At 30.3% G+C, this 17,638-nt stretch overlaps 1 protein-coding gene across 1 annotated transcript; it reads left to right on the top strand.

Moving 5' to 3' along the window:
• The first annotated feature begins 7,364 nt into the window (after positions 1-7,364).
• Positions 7,365-17,343, top strand: LOC119830782 (allatostatin-like). The gene is made up of 4 exons (XM_038353924.1): positions 7,365-7,447; positions 15,098-15,200; positions 15,590-15,720; positions 16,454-17,343. Exons 2-4 carry the CDS (start codon positions 15,108-15,110, stop codon positions 16,611-16,613), a joined length of 384 nt encoding a protein of 127 aa, XP_038209852.1. The 5' UTR covers positions 7,365-7,447; positions 15,098-15,107; the 3' UTR covers positions 16,614-17,343.
• The last annotated feature ends 295 nt before the right edge of the window (positions 17,344-17,638 follow it).

Raw genomic sequence — 17,638 nt, 5'->3', positions numbered from 1 at the left:
TCTCTGTAAAAATTGTAATACCCATATTTTGTTTTTTTTTTATTTTCATCTTTTTCGAGTGTTTCGTGACCAGTAACGATTTTTTTGCTGTCACATAAAAATCGTAGTCCTGTGTCGAACATTTTTAGCATTTATTTGGTCGAATAAAAAAAAATATCGGCCTAGCAATAACTTAACTGGATAATAAAAAATAACTAATTCATTAGACGGTTTTGATGTCAGTGCATTAAATCAGTGTAAATATTTATTATCAGTTTGGCGCCAAAGGATCCTATTACTAACTTGATGTAGAAATAATTTGAAATATAAAGGATAGAACATCTAGTCCAGAATATCCTACACTAATATTGTAAATGCGAAAGTTTGTAAGTATGGATGTATGGACGTTTGTTACTCGTTCACGCGAAAACAGCTTATCGCATCCGTATGGAATTTGGTACAGATATGGATTTAGATTATCACATAGTATCACATCTACTTTTTACCCGGGTACCACGCTAGTGACGTCGCGGGTTACAGCTAGTAAAGGTTATAAATATGGTCTATCTTATATAAAGTTATTCAAGAAGACGGTAGGCGACCCACGGCCCTGTTATCCGTAATTGTATAAAAAATCAGACATATATGGGAAAAGTATTAGCAGTTGAAAGCCTGGAAGAAGGAAAAAATTTACAAATAATTAAATAATCTGCCTCAATACCTACTTCTATACAATCTTAAGTACTATATAAGTATTAACATATACCTTCATCATATATAAAATTTCGTCTATCAAAGCCTCAAAAAGCAGCAAACAAAAGGTTAAATAATTTCAAATAGCAATATTTCAAATAATAGTTTAAAGAATTATTTATTCTCAATAATATTTAAAGATAATTAAATGGTCGTCCAAGCACAGTTGTTTTAGGGTAAGTTTTTCATTAACTCGGTTATTTCAGGAGTGATTGATCGTTAAGTATGTGCTCAGCTAGTGTCTTATTAAATGCATACATAATTTATGCTGTTTATATAACACAAGGTAATTTATTGTAAAATTCGGCACGATTCAAATAATTTTCACAAGCACAAAATGAAGTATATAACTAAAGTTTAATCGCTTAAATATTTACGTGGGAAGTAGAGCGTAAGATATTGTCATTAAAAACTGTGACTTTACACTTATAAAATTATTACTTTGTCATAAGTCGACGAAATTCTTTGCGCGTGTCATCAAATGAATCAAGCCAAGGAAAGACAAAAGCTAAGAGTTAATCCTTGCAACGAACCAGGTTTCATTAACGGTGATTAGGGCATGTTGTGAGATTTTGGAAAATATTGAAATGTTCAAAAATGCGTTCATGTCAATATAATAATGTATTATAATATTACTAGTTTAACAAAATAGAAAAGATGGACGGGTTCGGTATCCCGGGGTATTCCCGGTTCGGTATGGTTTTCAACGTGAAAACTATTCTATGTAATTTCTAAGGTTTCGAACTATATTTTTAACAAATTGCATAGCCAGCTGCTGATAGTAAAAAGAAAAAGAAGTTTTGTAAAGTAACATAAAAGACTGCAGTATCGGTGATTCTGATAAATGAATTTTTCTAATCTAGTTTTTTTGTTAATCTTGTTTTTGCCCTTTATAAATGCTTGTAATAATATTAATTAATCGACAATAGAACTGAGGTAACGATTATTAATTTCTCAACCAATGAATACATATAAAAAGTTTATAAAAATTTTGCTCGCACTATCACAGCCCATCACTTACGATGCTAACCAGTGGTCTACAAACAGGCTAATTTCCATGCCTTCCTTGTTGAACGTACCTTTGAAGCCAAAATTTGAATATCATTGAGAATTCGAAACAATTTAAACGATTGCTACCAATGTATGTAATATGAACAAAGCTTTATATTAATAGAAAACATAGAAAAATTATACTAAAAATGCAACATTTTACACTCGATTCACGAAAGCAAAGAAAAAATGGGTACGAATCCCCTACCTCGAGACCGTGACGCAACTCACGCAACATCTTGGTTGATCTAGTAATAATAATCTAATATCTAGATATTAGTCTACTGCGATGCAACTCTTATATTAGATACAAATATAAGAGTTGCTAGCTGCACTAGCAGTTCCTTTATATTAAAAATATGTTAAAAATGCAGATGAAGTTCGCATTGTTGCAGTTTATACAGATTGATGAAACGTCAGAAAGGGATATAAGACTCACTGGAAGAATGTTTAGAAGTAGAATTATACATACAAAATTAAACAATAACAGGTGAAACTAGAAAGCGAATGCATATCTTTTAAAATCAAATCGATACCTCAATTCTTTAGTTTTAAAACAAAATTTGCCTCAAATTGCATATCTCATTACAATACTCGGGATTTAAAGATTAGTGAAACAATAATATTGCTTATATACATATTTTTATCGCAATCTGTTTGCATAAGCATAATCGATGTCCAGAGCTTTATATCCCAAATTATTATTAGGGCCTATCTTGTCACATTTCCAGATAAATTTATCATCGTGACTTCATTTGTTTATCGATTACAGTCACCTGCTATTATAGTATGTATATTTCTACCAACTTTGCAATTTTATAGAACGGTAATCATTGGCAATGTTTGATTTTAATATGTACGTTGATCATAACATTGATTTTTTATTATCTGGGTAGATTATTCTTATCCTACTAATATGATAAATGCGAAAGTTTGTGAGGATGGACGTTTGTGTATGTGTATGTTTGTTACTCTTTCACGCAAAAACTACTGAACTGATTATAATAGAATTTGGTACGTACATAGCTAGACAGCTGGAATAACACCTAGGCAAATTTTTATCCTGATATTCCTACGATACGGGATACAAACTTACGCGTGTAAAACCGCGGGGCGCAGCTATTAATAATACAAACGCAGAAATTGTCACATACAGTATTAAGCAAGGATGGATTCTACTATCGATATTTGAACGAAATACCGGCAAAATACCGGTAAACGATTGTCTGCGCGTGAAACCGCGGTCAGTGGAGGTTATTACGTACCTTCAATCAAATACAAACTGAAATTGACGCCGCAGGAATTCGAATATGAAATATTTTCGACCTTAGCCTATTTGTTTGTAATATAACCGTCTAACTTCAATAGTAATTATAGAACTAATATTACTGAACAATTTTTAAAGATATATTTCCTTTTTTGATGGCATTCCGAATTACTCATATGAATATAAATAATGATTACGGGTATTAAAATTGTTGTATTAAAGATACAAAGACTAAGTCCTACCTATTCGCCTAGATTTGTGGCTCAAACTGATTAAAGTTAAAAACAAAGCAAAATAGCGGATTAAATAATTTTTCGCTACTCAGGACCGCACATTCGATGTATTTAAACGTCACTTTTTTATACATTAAAATTATAATATACTGGGATTTCTTTGGCAGGTGTATTTTAATGCTCTCCGAATGCATAGAAAATGAAACGATATTGTCGAGAATAAGGTTTTAGCATCACTGACAAAAACGCTATGTCGCCGTCACCGAAAACGCCAAGCGGTCTGTCCTTCTATTTTAATTTTTGCATTTTCGTCCTTTGATTTTATTAAATTTACTGAAAGTAAAAAAAAAAATTTCATGCAGAGCGATTATGTTGAAAATCAATCACAGAAATAGATCGAGACTTTTTTTACAAAGTTACTCAGAGCCTAATCGCTGTGCATTTTAAATTATTTTTGGCCTGACTTTACCATTTCTCTTCCACTTATTTTACTTTGTATGAAAGTCTACCATTGTTCTTTTATCACTTCTAATTGAGTATCCTTTTTCACTCGGAATTGAAATGGAATTTCATAAAAACCCGTAACATTTTTATATGTTATTTAACATTGTAATAGCGTCATACAACGTTCAGCTAAATATTTAACGTAAGATCTGTATATAAAGCTTTATGCAAAACATTAGTTTCAACATGTTTCAACCAGGAATACTGATGAGTTACAGCCCCTTTGGCATATTAATGAATCATACGTTCCATTGTAATACTAATTTCGACGTAATACGACGTTGGGTGGAAACATTATTATTAAATGTAAAAATAAAACAAATTATGTAGAATTCATCCTATCAAATGTAAAACCTTGCGGCACATACATATATTATTAACATTCTACACGTCCACAGTAACGCCGACATACTCACGAGAATAAGTGATAGGTTTTGTTATAATACAAGTAACAGAGGCAAAATTTAAATGTACTCCGGCTTTCTAAAGTAAAAAATTTATTCATGGATCAATCAGGTACGCTTTTGCAATAAACTCCGTCATATAACGCTTTTACAAAGAATTTAAAATGTATCAGATCAGAGAGTGTACTATATTGTCATATCAAGGCAATATTTTATAAAACAATTTGCTGAATTTCTAAATGATAAACTTCCAATAAACGGAATGTATCATATAGAATTTGTAACAGCTAGGTTGTCTATCTTTTCGCCATCTTGTCGCTAGATCCAGTATATATACAGGTAATTTGTAAATGATTTCCGGCAAAGGTAGACTGCCCAACAGGTACATTGAACTTTATTTAAAAAATAGTCTTAACCATATATTTTTATAATATTTATTATACACATTATAAGCATAATTGTTATTAAAATAGTCGTACAATTTATACGATTGTAAAAAAGCTAGTACAGAGTTTCTCACCAGTTCCTCTCAGTAGAAACAGAGAAATTGGAGTAGAAAGCTGTGCTTTCCGAACTGTTGGAAAATATTAAATTATCTATTTTGACGATATATGTTTAATTTGGACTTTGAAAATATAGAGGGTTAAATGATCGAAAAGTTAAAATAGAGGGACTGAGTGTTCTACAATTATATTCAAGATTCAAATGCTCAAATGAATAAATGCTCTACCGATTATATTTATTAATTACGTATTATTTTTGAGTTTCCTAGTTTCAAAAACCCGAACCCTTTCAAAAGCGATCTTTTTTTTTATTAGAGACATTAATTAGTCGGAATTTTATCGGTTCATAAAATCGGTTAAGAATGGCGCCAAAATAGCAACTTAAGTAATTATTTTGACAAATCTTAAATTAAATCTTAATCAGTGCCGAAGTATGTCCTACAAAAAATTTGGAGAAATGACTATCGTGTAGACGCCTTTCGGCATCAAAGTTTTAAAAATACAACCGACTAGGAATATTAAATTTCAAACATGAAATCATATTTTGATATTCAATGTCTTTCAACGTACCTACATCTTCAGGAGTTGACATCTAGGTGTAGTAGCCCGTAGGAATATTCAATTATATATATCATACATGTACGTTTGTTAGATCTTACACGTGTAAGTTTAGCTTGTTCAAATTCACCTTCAGCTTTGTGGTATGTCTTTGATCTGTATAAATGATTTATTTCCAAAAGGTAGACGCAATCATCTTACATGATAGAGCAGCCACAGAAAAAATATTGACGATATCTCCTTCCTACTGTCTCCAGACAAAACAATAAAACAAACAAATCAATAAACAAAAAAGTAAAACAATTTGAAATATTAGTAAGGATGACGATGACGATACATTTGTCAGGTTCTTAATGAAAATATATTTCATATTTCGTGAGATACTTTTCGTATGTATTAAATTTATTATGATATATTTATTATGGTGGTAAAACTTACAATGATTGTGTACGTGTCAATAGATGAAATAACAATATAAAAATGATATTAATATGTTCTTATTATTTAAGAATTACAAAGGACTGCATTTTACATGTACAAACGGTTATGCATAGTTTAAAATCAAACTCGGATGCGTATTTAAATGGCGTTATCTATGCAAACAATTCGAAAATATTCATTTGTTTTAAAAGTTGAACCTCGTCAAACCTTACAAAACAACAACAAATGGCACAATAAAAATTTGAAGACACTTAGAAATTTTTAATTAGGTAATGGTAAACAAACTAACTTAAGTTTAATTTCAGCTTATTCTTTGCTTATTGCAATTTTCAATCCGTAGGTATTTTCTATTTGTGTCCAATCTGTTCAATCAAATTCAAACTCTTTATTTGATTATAATCAAATACAAAAAAGGAAACAAATTAATTAATAATTAAACATTGGCGCGACTTTTCCAAAATTCACACGCCTAAAGGATAACAAATCACCATAGTCATTATCCTTCTAAGAATTGTTCATTGGAATAATCCCAATCATCACGGACGTCGCCAGACAAATGAATTCAGAAAAGATAATATTGTGATTTGTGATCGCAGGATAGAAACCAGAACGGTTTATTTCGTCACTCGAATTGCGATAAAACAACTGTTGTTTACAGAAAAGAGAACGGAATGAAGAATTGCAAAATAATACAATATGTAATGAATTTAGTATTTTGAATGTGAAAAATATTAATGTACTTTTGACATTTCCAAACAGGAATGCAAATAGATTTGTATTTATTACATAACTGTAAATTAATAATATTCTGCCATAATTGGTTTGTTTGCCATTGATTTTATAAAAAAAAAATCCATGAATATGGCTTGAAGGCATTGTTTTACTGATAACTAGTAAAGTATTACAAAAATATGAACGAATATATTCAGCTACATAATAAAATAAAAGCTTTTTTTTCTTTTTTTTTATGTCACTAAATAGCTGAATTTCTTCTTGAATAATAAAAAAAATTCTAACAACACTACCTAATATTGTTGTAATATAATTTACTGTGCATTAACATCGTATTATATGTAAGTTTATATTCTCGGAATAAACATAACATGTTTATTCTTACAGCAATCCTTAGCAATTAGAAGTGCACTTAGGTGTACTGAAGGTCCTTTAGCTCAGGGAACACCATGGCATTATTTTAATTGCTACTTCCTCCCATAAATAATTAATGTACCTATTCTTTATATTGTTAGTATGAAAGTATGATGTTTAAGTATAACCTTTTTAATAAAGTGGTTCAATTTACCTTTATGAGAAAAAGCGCAATGAGTTTACAATTACAAAATGATTATATATCAAAACTATCATACAAATTCCCTGATATATACTAAAGGTTAATGTAAAGAAGCGAAAACGATACAATTAAAGCACTAATAATAAAATTTAAATGTTCAGCATTATATGCACAGTAAAATCCCATTCAAACACTTTTACTTTAAAATTGTGTTTTAAACTTAAAATGAAAACTCAGCATTACAAACAGTGCATAAAATCAGAGCTTCCTACAGTTTAATTATCTTGTAACTATGTGCGTGCGTGCGGCGTAGCGCTGTGCTACGAGTATCACCTACGCCCGCGTAGCCTATATAACAGCGCCGGTCGCACTTTACCGCTCATTTGCTTCCATAAACCATCTACGAAACGGCACGCGGAAGGCTTCGTAGCTCGCTGAAACTTTCTTGCGTTGGACTTAGCGTAAAGGTACGTAAAATAAAACAAATAACCCTTTAATATTTCATATTTTGACACGTTTTTACCGAAATATTTTTCTTTGTAATTCCTATTTTACCTGATTTTTAAAGTTCTTCGTTACCATTTCGGGATTTCCTTTGGAAATTTTTCAATCTGCGTATAAAATAGACGAACATTCCTATTGTTTTTAATTTTTTTGTATTAAAGCCGATTATGATTCAAATTCATCTTAAATATTGAAAAAGTTTAAAAGGAATCAAATTTAGAATTAAAATAAATTCATGCAGTAATTTTCAACAAATTTAATTACAAAATGTTCCACTAATTGTTACTAAATCGAACAAAATAATTATTGTTTTCCGTTATCTTTAAACAAACAAACAAAAAAATTAAAATGTTGTGTTTCGTACCTATAAAATGATATTTAAATATTTTATTACTTAATTTCATCACGTAATAAAGCAAGCGATAACCATAAAAGAACATTACACAATTTCAACATTTAACCATTTATTATTACATTTAGAATATTCCATAGACAGGCATATCTCATGTAATAAGGTTAATAGCCAAATATAGAAACGCTGCATTAAATAACGAAATATTAAAAACAACTATGAAAGTAGATTGGAAACCAAAAGTAAGTAACAAATTATCCTCGTCGTCGTCTTAACAGATTTTATTACATATTAGATATTATATATTTAAAATTAAGTCAATGATTATCAGACTAATTGTTCCAGTGAATATATTATATAAATTTATTTTATATTGTAACTTTTCTTTCCAAATTTTCACGATTTTTGTACTCAAAATAGTGATAACACTATATGATTATATGCAGAAAATAATAAAATATAATATTATTATATATAGAAAAAGAAAAAGAACGGTGTATTCCCAACATTATTTACATTCTAAAGAAGGGCCTTTTATCTAAAACTATGTAACTTCTTGAAAACCACTAGACATTTTATTATAGCTTGTTAAATCCACTTTAAGAAAGTTACGGTTGCAGTTGTAATAAATCAGCTTATTCAAATGCTTCTATTTTTTCCATATCCTCGCGATATCGGATTTTGCTTTGTCAGTTTTTACTGTAATCTCATAATATAATCTGTGTGATATACCTAAACTATATATATATATATATATATATATATATATATATACACCTAAATATTTTGAAGAAACATTGGTCACATATCACACAGTACTTCATTTTTCTTAGCTAATATTAGCATACTTTTAAATGATTCATATTTCGTAATTAACTTTAAAAATTACGACTCAAATGAGCTTAATATTGTTATTAAAACCTGCACTAACATTTAACAAAGAAAAAAAATTGCATTTCTGTATATTAACTTAATAAACTAAAAAAATTCTGAACATATCAAAAATTTATTTTGTCATTTAAAGTAGATATTCTTTACCGAGTACCATACGATTTGTTTTATTTTTATTATAATGGTACAACCTGGGCGTGGTTGGGACAGGAACCAAGTAGTCAATAGAAATAATAAGAATTATTTAGACATTTTTTTCTTAATTAAGAACACGTATCCTCAACATACCTTATCAAGCATGTAAGGTTTTTTGGTCTTATATATTAAACTTTTGTTTAATCACCACTTTAGGGCTTAATTAATTATACGGGTATTTTTCATTTAGCCCGCTTTTGTTTTAGTGATTAATTTAAGCATGTATGCATAAAATATCATTAATTTTGCTTTCACAAAGCGCATCATTTTCGGAAAAATGGGTACTTAAAAAGTTTTTTCTTCACGTATTAATATGTTATCCAGATAATATAATTAATACTGTTACTGATTGATATTTTTATACTATCCTATCCTATCTTTATATATATGTACTTACTTTCAACTAAGTATTGTTGTCATAAACAATCTGAATATATATGATAATACAAAGCGACTAATTATTTAGTCTGTTCAATAGAATAAAAACAAACAGCCTACGTGTTTGAAAAAATTGATACATGATAAAAGTTAGCCTGTTTCCTTTTTAAAACTGCTCTTTAATCACATTTTAGAAATGTGTTTACAAGTTGCCATGGTTTCCGATGAAAATTAGTGTCTACCTACATCAATTTTCATTATAACTGAACTAACACGCTGTGGCTAAAAATTCGTTTAAACGTAGGAGTTTACTTAACAACGTACTAATAGTATTCCGTAGCAAATTCCAGGAAACACGTCGTTTTGTATTTTCCGTCGATAAGCTTTTCAATTTATATTTTCGAATTGAAATCGAAAAATGTAGGTATACGTGCTAGTTTTCGGTCTGCGGATACATATTGCAATGCAACAAAATGTACACTATATTTTATTTGTCTCAGTCTAACACGTTTGGTTATTAGATTAAGACTTCGGATTAAGATATATTTTATTCCTCAATTATTTTTGTCGCATAAAAGTAACGTTTCTGTGATTGTATACATTCGTTATGAATAGATACGTTTTGAACTTCACCCTTTACACAAAATTAATATTCTATGTGTAGTCGAATACTATGTTATTTCCAAATAAAGACGATATTAATCAGAATTAAAAATTTGCTAGCAATTCGATGCGAAGATTTTTAAATCATATTTAACTAATTACGGACAAAGGCATATCCAGGGTAAGCGATGCCGGCATCTATCGAAATGAAGGTTTATCCAAGTCGCGTAGGGAAAACATACCAAATAAAATTTTCATCATTCGTAAATCATATACATTTAGGTATAATAGTTATTTAGCTTTTCAATTTATTATACCCATACCACAGATAAAAAAAATATACTCACAAATAACACATTCAATTAATATTTTACTTTTCAAATAAATATACATGGCATGCTAACTTGCGTCTGTCATTTCCACTACTATCGATGAGTAATTCCAATCGATAGAGCCTTGTTTTTAATAATCCTATTTTCCTTGAGAAGTAATTTAACGTAATCTATTGGTATTGTAAAAGCCACTGATGAAAGTATGTATCCATGTGTCGGTACAGTCGTTAATATTGCGGATACAATTAGCGTTCGATGGGTTCGCAATCAACATGATTGCAAATGCTTTTGCTCATTTCCACAACTTGTCATAAATAAGTTTATGTCGTAACGAGCGTGCATCCGTTTAAAGGCGAGGTTTATTTGTTTAAGAAGATCGGTTAATTTCCATTTACAAATTTTTATAAATTATTTACTAATTGCTAGCAAAGCTCGGATAACTTTTGACAAAGATAATATTCAATGTAAAAAAAATTATCTCCTACATGTTTAAATTTAAAATTTACTTGTATCGCTTTATAGGTATTTGTTTTTGTCTACTTTCGTGAACCTACTTAACATTATAAATGCGCAAGTAGCTCTGTCTGTCTGAATCAATCGATTTGGATGAAATTATAATAATAAATATAGTACAAAAATAGTTTAAGACCCGAGAAAGGACATAGGATACTTGTTATCCCGGGAATCCCAGGGGAAAAGGGAACTGGTAAAACCGTGTTTCTATTTTACTTGACTGCGCAAGCGAAGCCGGGACGGAAACCTAATTTATAATTTGTACAGTTATTGTTAGTTGTTCGTCCCGGCTTCGCCCGTGGTACAACCATAGCCTATACCACTCAGGGAAGGTGCAGCTTGCTAATGGTGAAATAATTTTTATAATTGTCCAGTAGTGAAAAAGTTGCAAGCATACAAACATACAATAGTTTCGTTTTTTTTAGTGTTAGTGTCTATATACAATGTCCTCCTTATTTGATGATAAACCCATTAACATTCAAAGAAAAGTGAAAATCTATTGTATATCTGAAAAGCCGCGTTATATACAAAAGTCTTATTCATAAATATTAGTCTCTTATCAAAACAGAAGTAAAATATGTAGATAGTATGGTATTATTTCGTATGTTTTTGGTTTCAACAAGACTGACTTGTTTTTTATCTTGTATGGTCTGGTGGCTTGACCATGGTCTGTGCCATGGCATAGATATATATGTTCGTGTAAATTGCTATTACGTTGTAAATTGCAACTGTAATAGAATAAATTTTGTTTTACACAACACAGTTTTATTTTAAGTGAAACTAGAACTTTTCTCTTGTTTTGTGGTAGTAAAGTGAAGAGACAGAAATAAATAATTATTAACGTTTTTGATATAATAACTCAATTGGCTGTTTAAATACTATAGAAATTGATCTAAAACATTTTATAATATTATTATTTAAGCTGAAAAGGCCTACAAGCAAAAGTTTTCTAATAGTTCTAGCATAAAAATAAGATAATATTTTACTGCACACCAAGCGGATAGAAACTTTACTAATATTAAGTTCTAGTGGTTCAGATACTTCATGCATGCATTATGTGAAAAACATCATTGCACAAGATACATTCTCATGCATAAAGCGCATAACCAATTTGATGTAATGTTCCTGAGCTTGTATCATCTTCTGCGTTATTATTAACTGTCTCTTAAATAATATAGACTTTAAAACTACATTGTAAATATTTAGAACATCAGTTTGAAATTCTTTATGGTAACAATAATAGAAACAGTGGGTATTTTATACAACAATACTAATGAAAGATAAATAAAAGTTTTATCTAGAATAAATCTTATAAATTAAGTTTATGTATTTTTTATATAAATTAATCCTGTACGGTAGGTAGTAAGGATTTTGACTTCATACGAATACATAAGTATATTACTTTATACATAACATTAACATATCAACTCATTACTGAAATCAGCTCTCGAGCAATCCAATACCGTTGTCAAAGTAACCTGAAATTAGGTATAAAAAAGTAAAGAGGGAAGTTATCCTATTTGCATGTATATTTCAAAAAACGTTCTGTTTGAAAATACGTGATACGTAATATATTCGATTAAACGTTCAATCCCGAACCGGGAAAAATGCGGGGCGTCTTTTAAATCTCGTTAGTATATGGCAGTTTAAAGACACCTTGTAAGCATAATATTATGCGCATTGAGTTAGGGCTGCTACCAATAAGATTTTTCGAAACCCATTAAACATTGAAAGAATAATTAACCTAGATAATTTAAGAGCCAAACGGGGTCTTGTCATTAATTTGAATTTAAAGTAAAGAATCACAAACGTATTTGTAGAACAGCTACGGAGAATTAATTTAAATTTAAATTCGCGACAGCCCTATTGATACAACTTGATAGACATTTAACTAGCAAGGCTGAAGATATTACTCCAGAAGGTTCATTTGTTCAGCATGATCGCGCTTGCATATTAAGTGACGTTGGCTTTAATTGACTACAACTTTATAGATGCAGTTACCTCCTGTAACAAGAATGGATAAATTAAATACGCTCTTAGTTATATCCGCGTGCGCTTATAATAGAATTAAAATTAAATGTATTGGAAATTTTCAAATCTTTACAAGGGAAATGTACAAGGTGCTGCTAATCTTGAAATTAAATGAAATGAAATGAATTTATTTGTTAGTTGTCTTGTTATAGATAATTTGAAATAGGTAGGTATGTATTGTGTTTTTGAATTGATTTAATACTCTTTTTTGTGTCTATACGTGATTTTTTTTTATTACTTGCTATTGTATCATGATTTATCTTCCCATACGAATGAGATGTTTTACCGTGGTAAAAGTAGCCTATATGCCACTCTCAGCTCTAATCTCCTGAATAGCCCCAGAAACAAACATGTACATCGTAAAGTCGCTTCAGTGCAGCGTGTAAGAATGACAAACAGACACACTTTCTCATTTACAATATTACTAAGGGCTACTACTATAATCGCTACGGGCTACGAATGCTGCTACGTGTGTAGACAATTCAGAATGAAGCTGTTTTCTACTATATTTAAATACTGTTTGTGGTTTTATATTATTGCAATAATAGGAAATGGTAACGTTATACGGCCTTCACTATAAATGTGGATTATCTACCAGCAATATTTTGTATATTCAATTATTTTCTCAAGGAGGTTGGGAGCCCTTTGGGTTCTCGGGTCATTCTGTTGTGACGACCTCCTCTGGGATTACTGAAGGACATTATCCTTTTCTCATCTCCTTTTCGAGAAAGCTTATATGACACTATTTATAAAATTTTCACATAAAAATCCAAATACGCGATATTCACTCTCTAGCTTGACTATGCTCGACTTATGGTATTTCCCTTTTAATTTATGCGAATAAATTGCATATATTCTAGTCTTTTAGCATGAGTTAAACGAATGAAGCAGGCCAATTGATATAAAAGATAGCCTGTTTTATATGCAAGCTGCGCTTCAGGCTTGCGGCCAGCTTACTCATTCATTGCAGCGTAATAACATTGCGAATGTAAAAGCAAAATATTCCTAGAATTATGACAATACCAGTATGCTGCTTCATTTATCGCTGTTTATAAACAGTGTTGAAATTATAATTTCAATATAAATTGTAGATAGTTTAGCCAGTAATGCCGGTAAATAGTATTTTTTAAAAGCATTTAAATATAAATGGACAGTTTATTAACATTCTACTGGGCAACCATCGTTAAATTAATACATGAATATATTTGTTTCATTAATAAATATTGTAAAAACTATAATATAAAATATTTTTGCATTAAATTAATTTCGAATGGATTTCAATCTAAGTAATTATATTATTTACATCGTAATCGTTTATTGCAGGATTGTATGCAATTCCTGTATTTTCCTTTTTACAGATCATTATTATGTTAATACATTTTAAAATATTAGTATCCAACAACGTAATATGTAAGATTTCTTATAAGTTACAGAGTGCTCGGTCCTGCTCCGCCCGCGTAAACATTATTTTATGTATAGTATTACAGTTATTTGAATTTACAACAGCAACTATTCTAATCTAAATGGAAACAAATCGAACCTAACAAATCGGATCAAAAATCGTTTAAATCCGATTAGCTTCTCTTTACTTCTAAGTGTGGTAACACGACTTTCTCTTATAGATAAGAATATATATTTAGATACAATGAAAACAAATCTATTTAATTTCCTTTTTAAAAAAAGGGTCTGATCTTCGTTCTAATTTTAATTTTATACAAGGAAAACACTCATGACAAAAACTTCGGAAATCGAAGATTTATAATGGTATGGAGATTGCTTGTTAAAACACATCTTGTTCTTGTTTATCACAAATATTATTAAACCACATATTACAAACATTTAAATGTTAAATTACCGACATACAAAAATAATCAGTAAAATTGCCAACAATACCCTATTTATGCTTTCCATTTTTAAGCTTAAATAATTCGAATAAAAAGTTTGCCATTACGGGAATGGAAGAAGGTATGCTCTAACGATTCTAAAAAGCTCTATTCTTAACATATTAGAATTTGTTCTGACATAAATTGATATAACATTCGACCACTTTGAATACACGCATAGACAAAAAGTTCTAGAAGTATCTATCTATTCAGGAACTTTATTAAGAACGTTAAATTGTGGTTTCTGTTACAATATTTAAATGTTTTATATTAATTTCTTTATAAAATGTATTAATAGAAAATACTTTATACTAAATACATGAACTTTTATTCTATATCATTCGTTTCACTAAGCTGGCACTAAGCAGACCTAACACAATTATTGTTTATGCTTATTCTTAAAAATACGAAAATTAATAGTTTTTTAATTCACAGGTACTTCAAAATGAACTTTTTCACTTCCTACAGCAGTATTGCGTTAGTGATGGGCTCTCTGACCTTCTTCCTCATGACTTCACTAGTAGTTACAGCACCAATGGCAAGTAAAAACTAAGAGTGATATAAGAAATCATTTAAACATTTTAATACATTTATGCTGGTTAGCCGACTTACATTACTGCAGGTTACGATCATATGTAATTTACTTTTAGTAAACAGTATTTAATAAACGTACATTTTTTATAAATTTGAATCCATCTGCAGCGTATGATAATATATAGTTTAAGGTATATATAGCAATATCTTCTTCTTATCCGAAATTCCCACGAGATAAAGATTTACGCATCGATAAACAGCATCATATCTGCTGTTTTTCTCGACTTCCACGAGCACCGTCTCGGGTCAAGGTTCTCACAATACAGCTACTGTGTACATTTACAATTTTTTTTTTATAGACGCATATAATTGTCAGATTTTATAATTAAATAGGATACGGAAGAGGAGCAGGTGGAAAACGCTCTGATAAGTAGACCAGATATGGTCGACAACGATCTTACCTGGAATGGTATCAATTCCGCTGCACTACGCAAAATGCTTCTGCAAATGGACGCTGAAGACAGGTGAAATATCATCACATAAATTAAAATAAATATCCAATAACTGTATTTAAATAATGCTTATATCATGTTACTAATCATGCAAGACAACTAAACCAGTTTAATTCTTATTATCCAAGAACTACAACTGGCAATAAGCAGAGCAGTAAAAAACAAAAACAGAATGTATACAAAGTTGTAAGAAACGGCTTAGAAGTATCCTTAACTAACGATTAAAATATCTCTTTCGAAAGGTTTTACATTTCAAAGTACTGATACTGTAATATCAATTTTCCTTCCTTCATAGAATGGCTTGTATTTTTTAAAACGTATAGAATATCACTTTATGTAAATAGCGCAGAATCGACTTAGATAGGGTTTGTTTTAAAATCTTAACAACTTTAATAAATACTGAGCTTAAAAGCTTTTAAAGAAACAAATACACAGATGCAGGTGAACTTCACAAGTGGCCTTTCGAATCCAAATGTTACGTTATAAAGAGAACTAAAATATTTTTTGTTCTTATGCTTTACAAAGAGAGTACCTACTAGTAATTTTATGCATAAACATACATATTAGAAAAACAGTCTTCTTTGATAAAATATTGCATTGTTAATTATAAGTACATGAGTATAGATTTATAACTGCGAAGCAATGAAAAATAAATTGTTATGCGTCCTATATCGATGCAGTTAAAGTATAAATCTTCTCGTCATATTAAGAAATCCGCTAATTTCGTTGTATTCCTTTTTTATAGATTTGGAATCAACCGTGAGAGTCGGTCGTGGCCACGACAGTCGCGTGGTTGGGGCGCCCGGAGTCTCGAGGGACAAATCTCTCGCCCGTGGCGCGCTGACAAGCGTCAGGCACGCTTCAGACAATGCTACTTCAATCCCATCTCCTGCTTCCGGAAATAAACACATATCTACACGGCCTGTTTTCTTGATGACCATTGCCAACACGTCAAAAAGCTAGTTAATATAATTATGACTATACAATGTAAATAAACATTCTGCTGGAGTTAATGAAACAATCGTAGTACCTAGAATGGTATTTTTGTAAGGTTAGGTAATTCAGAACATGTTAGCTTTTATTTTTGTTCAGTGCCTATGTAATTGGATCTCACGGCACTTAGACGTATTTTCTCGGTTAGTCGTATTTCATTGTAACGCACACGCCATAAAAACAGTCACGTATCTGTCTAATACGGGCGTAACCTTTTTTCCCTGTTTTTATTTCAACACGACTTACGAGATACTCGCGTTCTCAACACATTGTAAAACCGTAAAAGCCTCAAATTGGTGCGACTTCGTTTCAGTAATACCATACGAGGTATTTTTTATAAATGATTCGAAAAATTTTCTTGGCAATGAGACCAATTGTATTAACACTTAGTATAAGTGCATTTACGTACCAAGAGAGATTATACAGACACCGTTTCAAATGTTGACCAAGCTTGCAAAGGATAAATTGTTATAAAGAGAAAGAATAATATATACCTATTTCTATAACCTATTACATTCTCTTTTACTATATATTATCTTTCTTCATGTACCTACATTTACTTAAGGATGCAATAGCATAGAATTCATTAGAAGGCAGTTATAATTACTGAATAAAAGTTGTTGTCTGTACTGTTTGTTTCCATTCGTTTCCCAATGTTACTTACAGATCAATTGTCTTTAAGGCAACATGTATTTTTTAGATTACTCCTCTCAACTTTTAAAAAATGCTAGTTTAATAGTTATAATGTATGTTGGACTTTAAATAAATGTAACTTATAAAAATGTTATGCTGTTTCATTAGTCCACTTTTCTCATGTGATTTGGTAACCTGATTACGGAATTATTTAATTAGTGATACTGTGATATTATGCGATTGATAAGCAAGTAAAGTCTTATATACCTAATTTGATCGTCAAATAAGCCTCGTCTTGTCATGT

The sequence above is a fragment of the Zerene cesonia genome, chromosome 12 (genome assembly GCF_012273895.1).
Source record: "Zerene cesonia ecotype Mississippi chromosome 12, Zerene_cesonia_1.1, whole genome shotgun sequence".
NCBI lineage: Eukaryota > Metazoa > Arthropoda > Insecta > Lepidoptera > Pieridae > Zerene > Zerene cesonia.
This window is presented reverse-complemented; position numbering and strand designations above follow the sequence as displayed.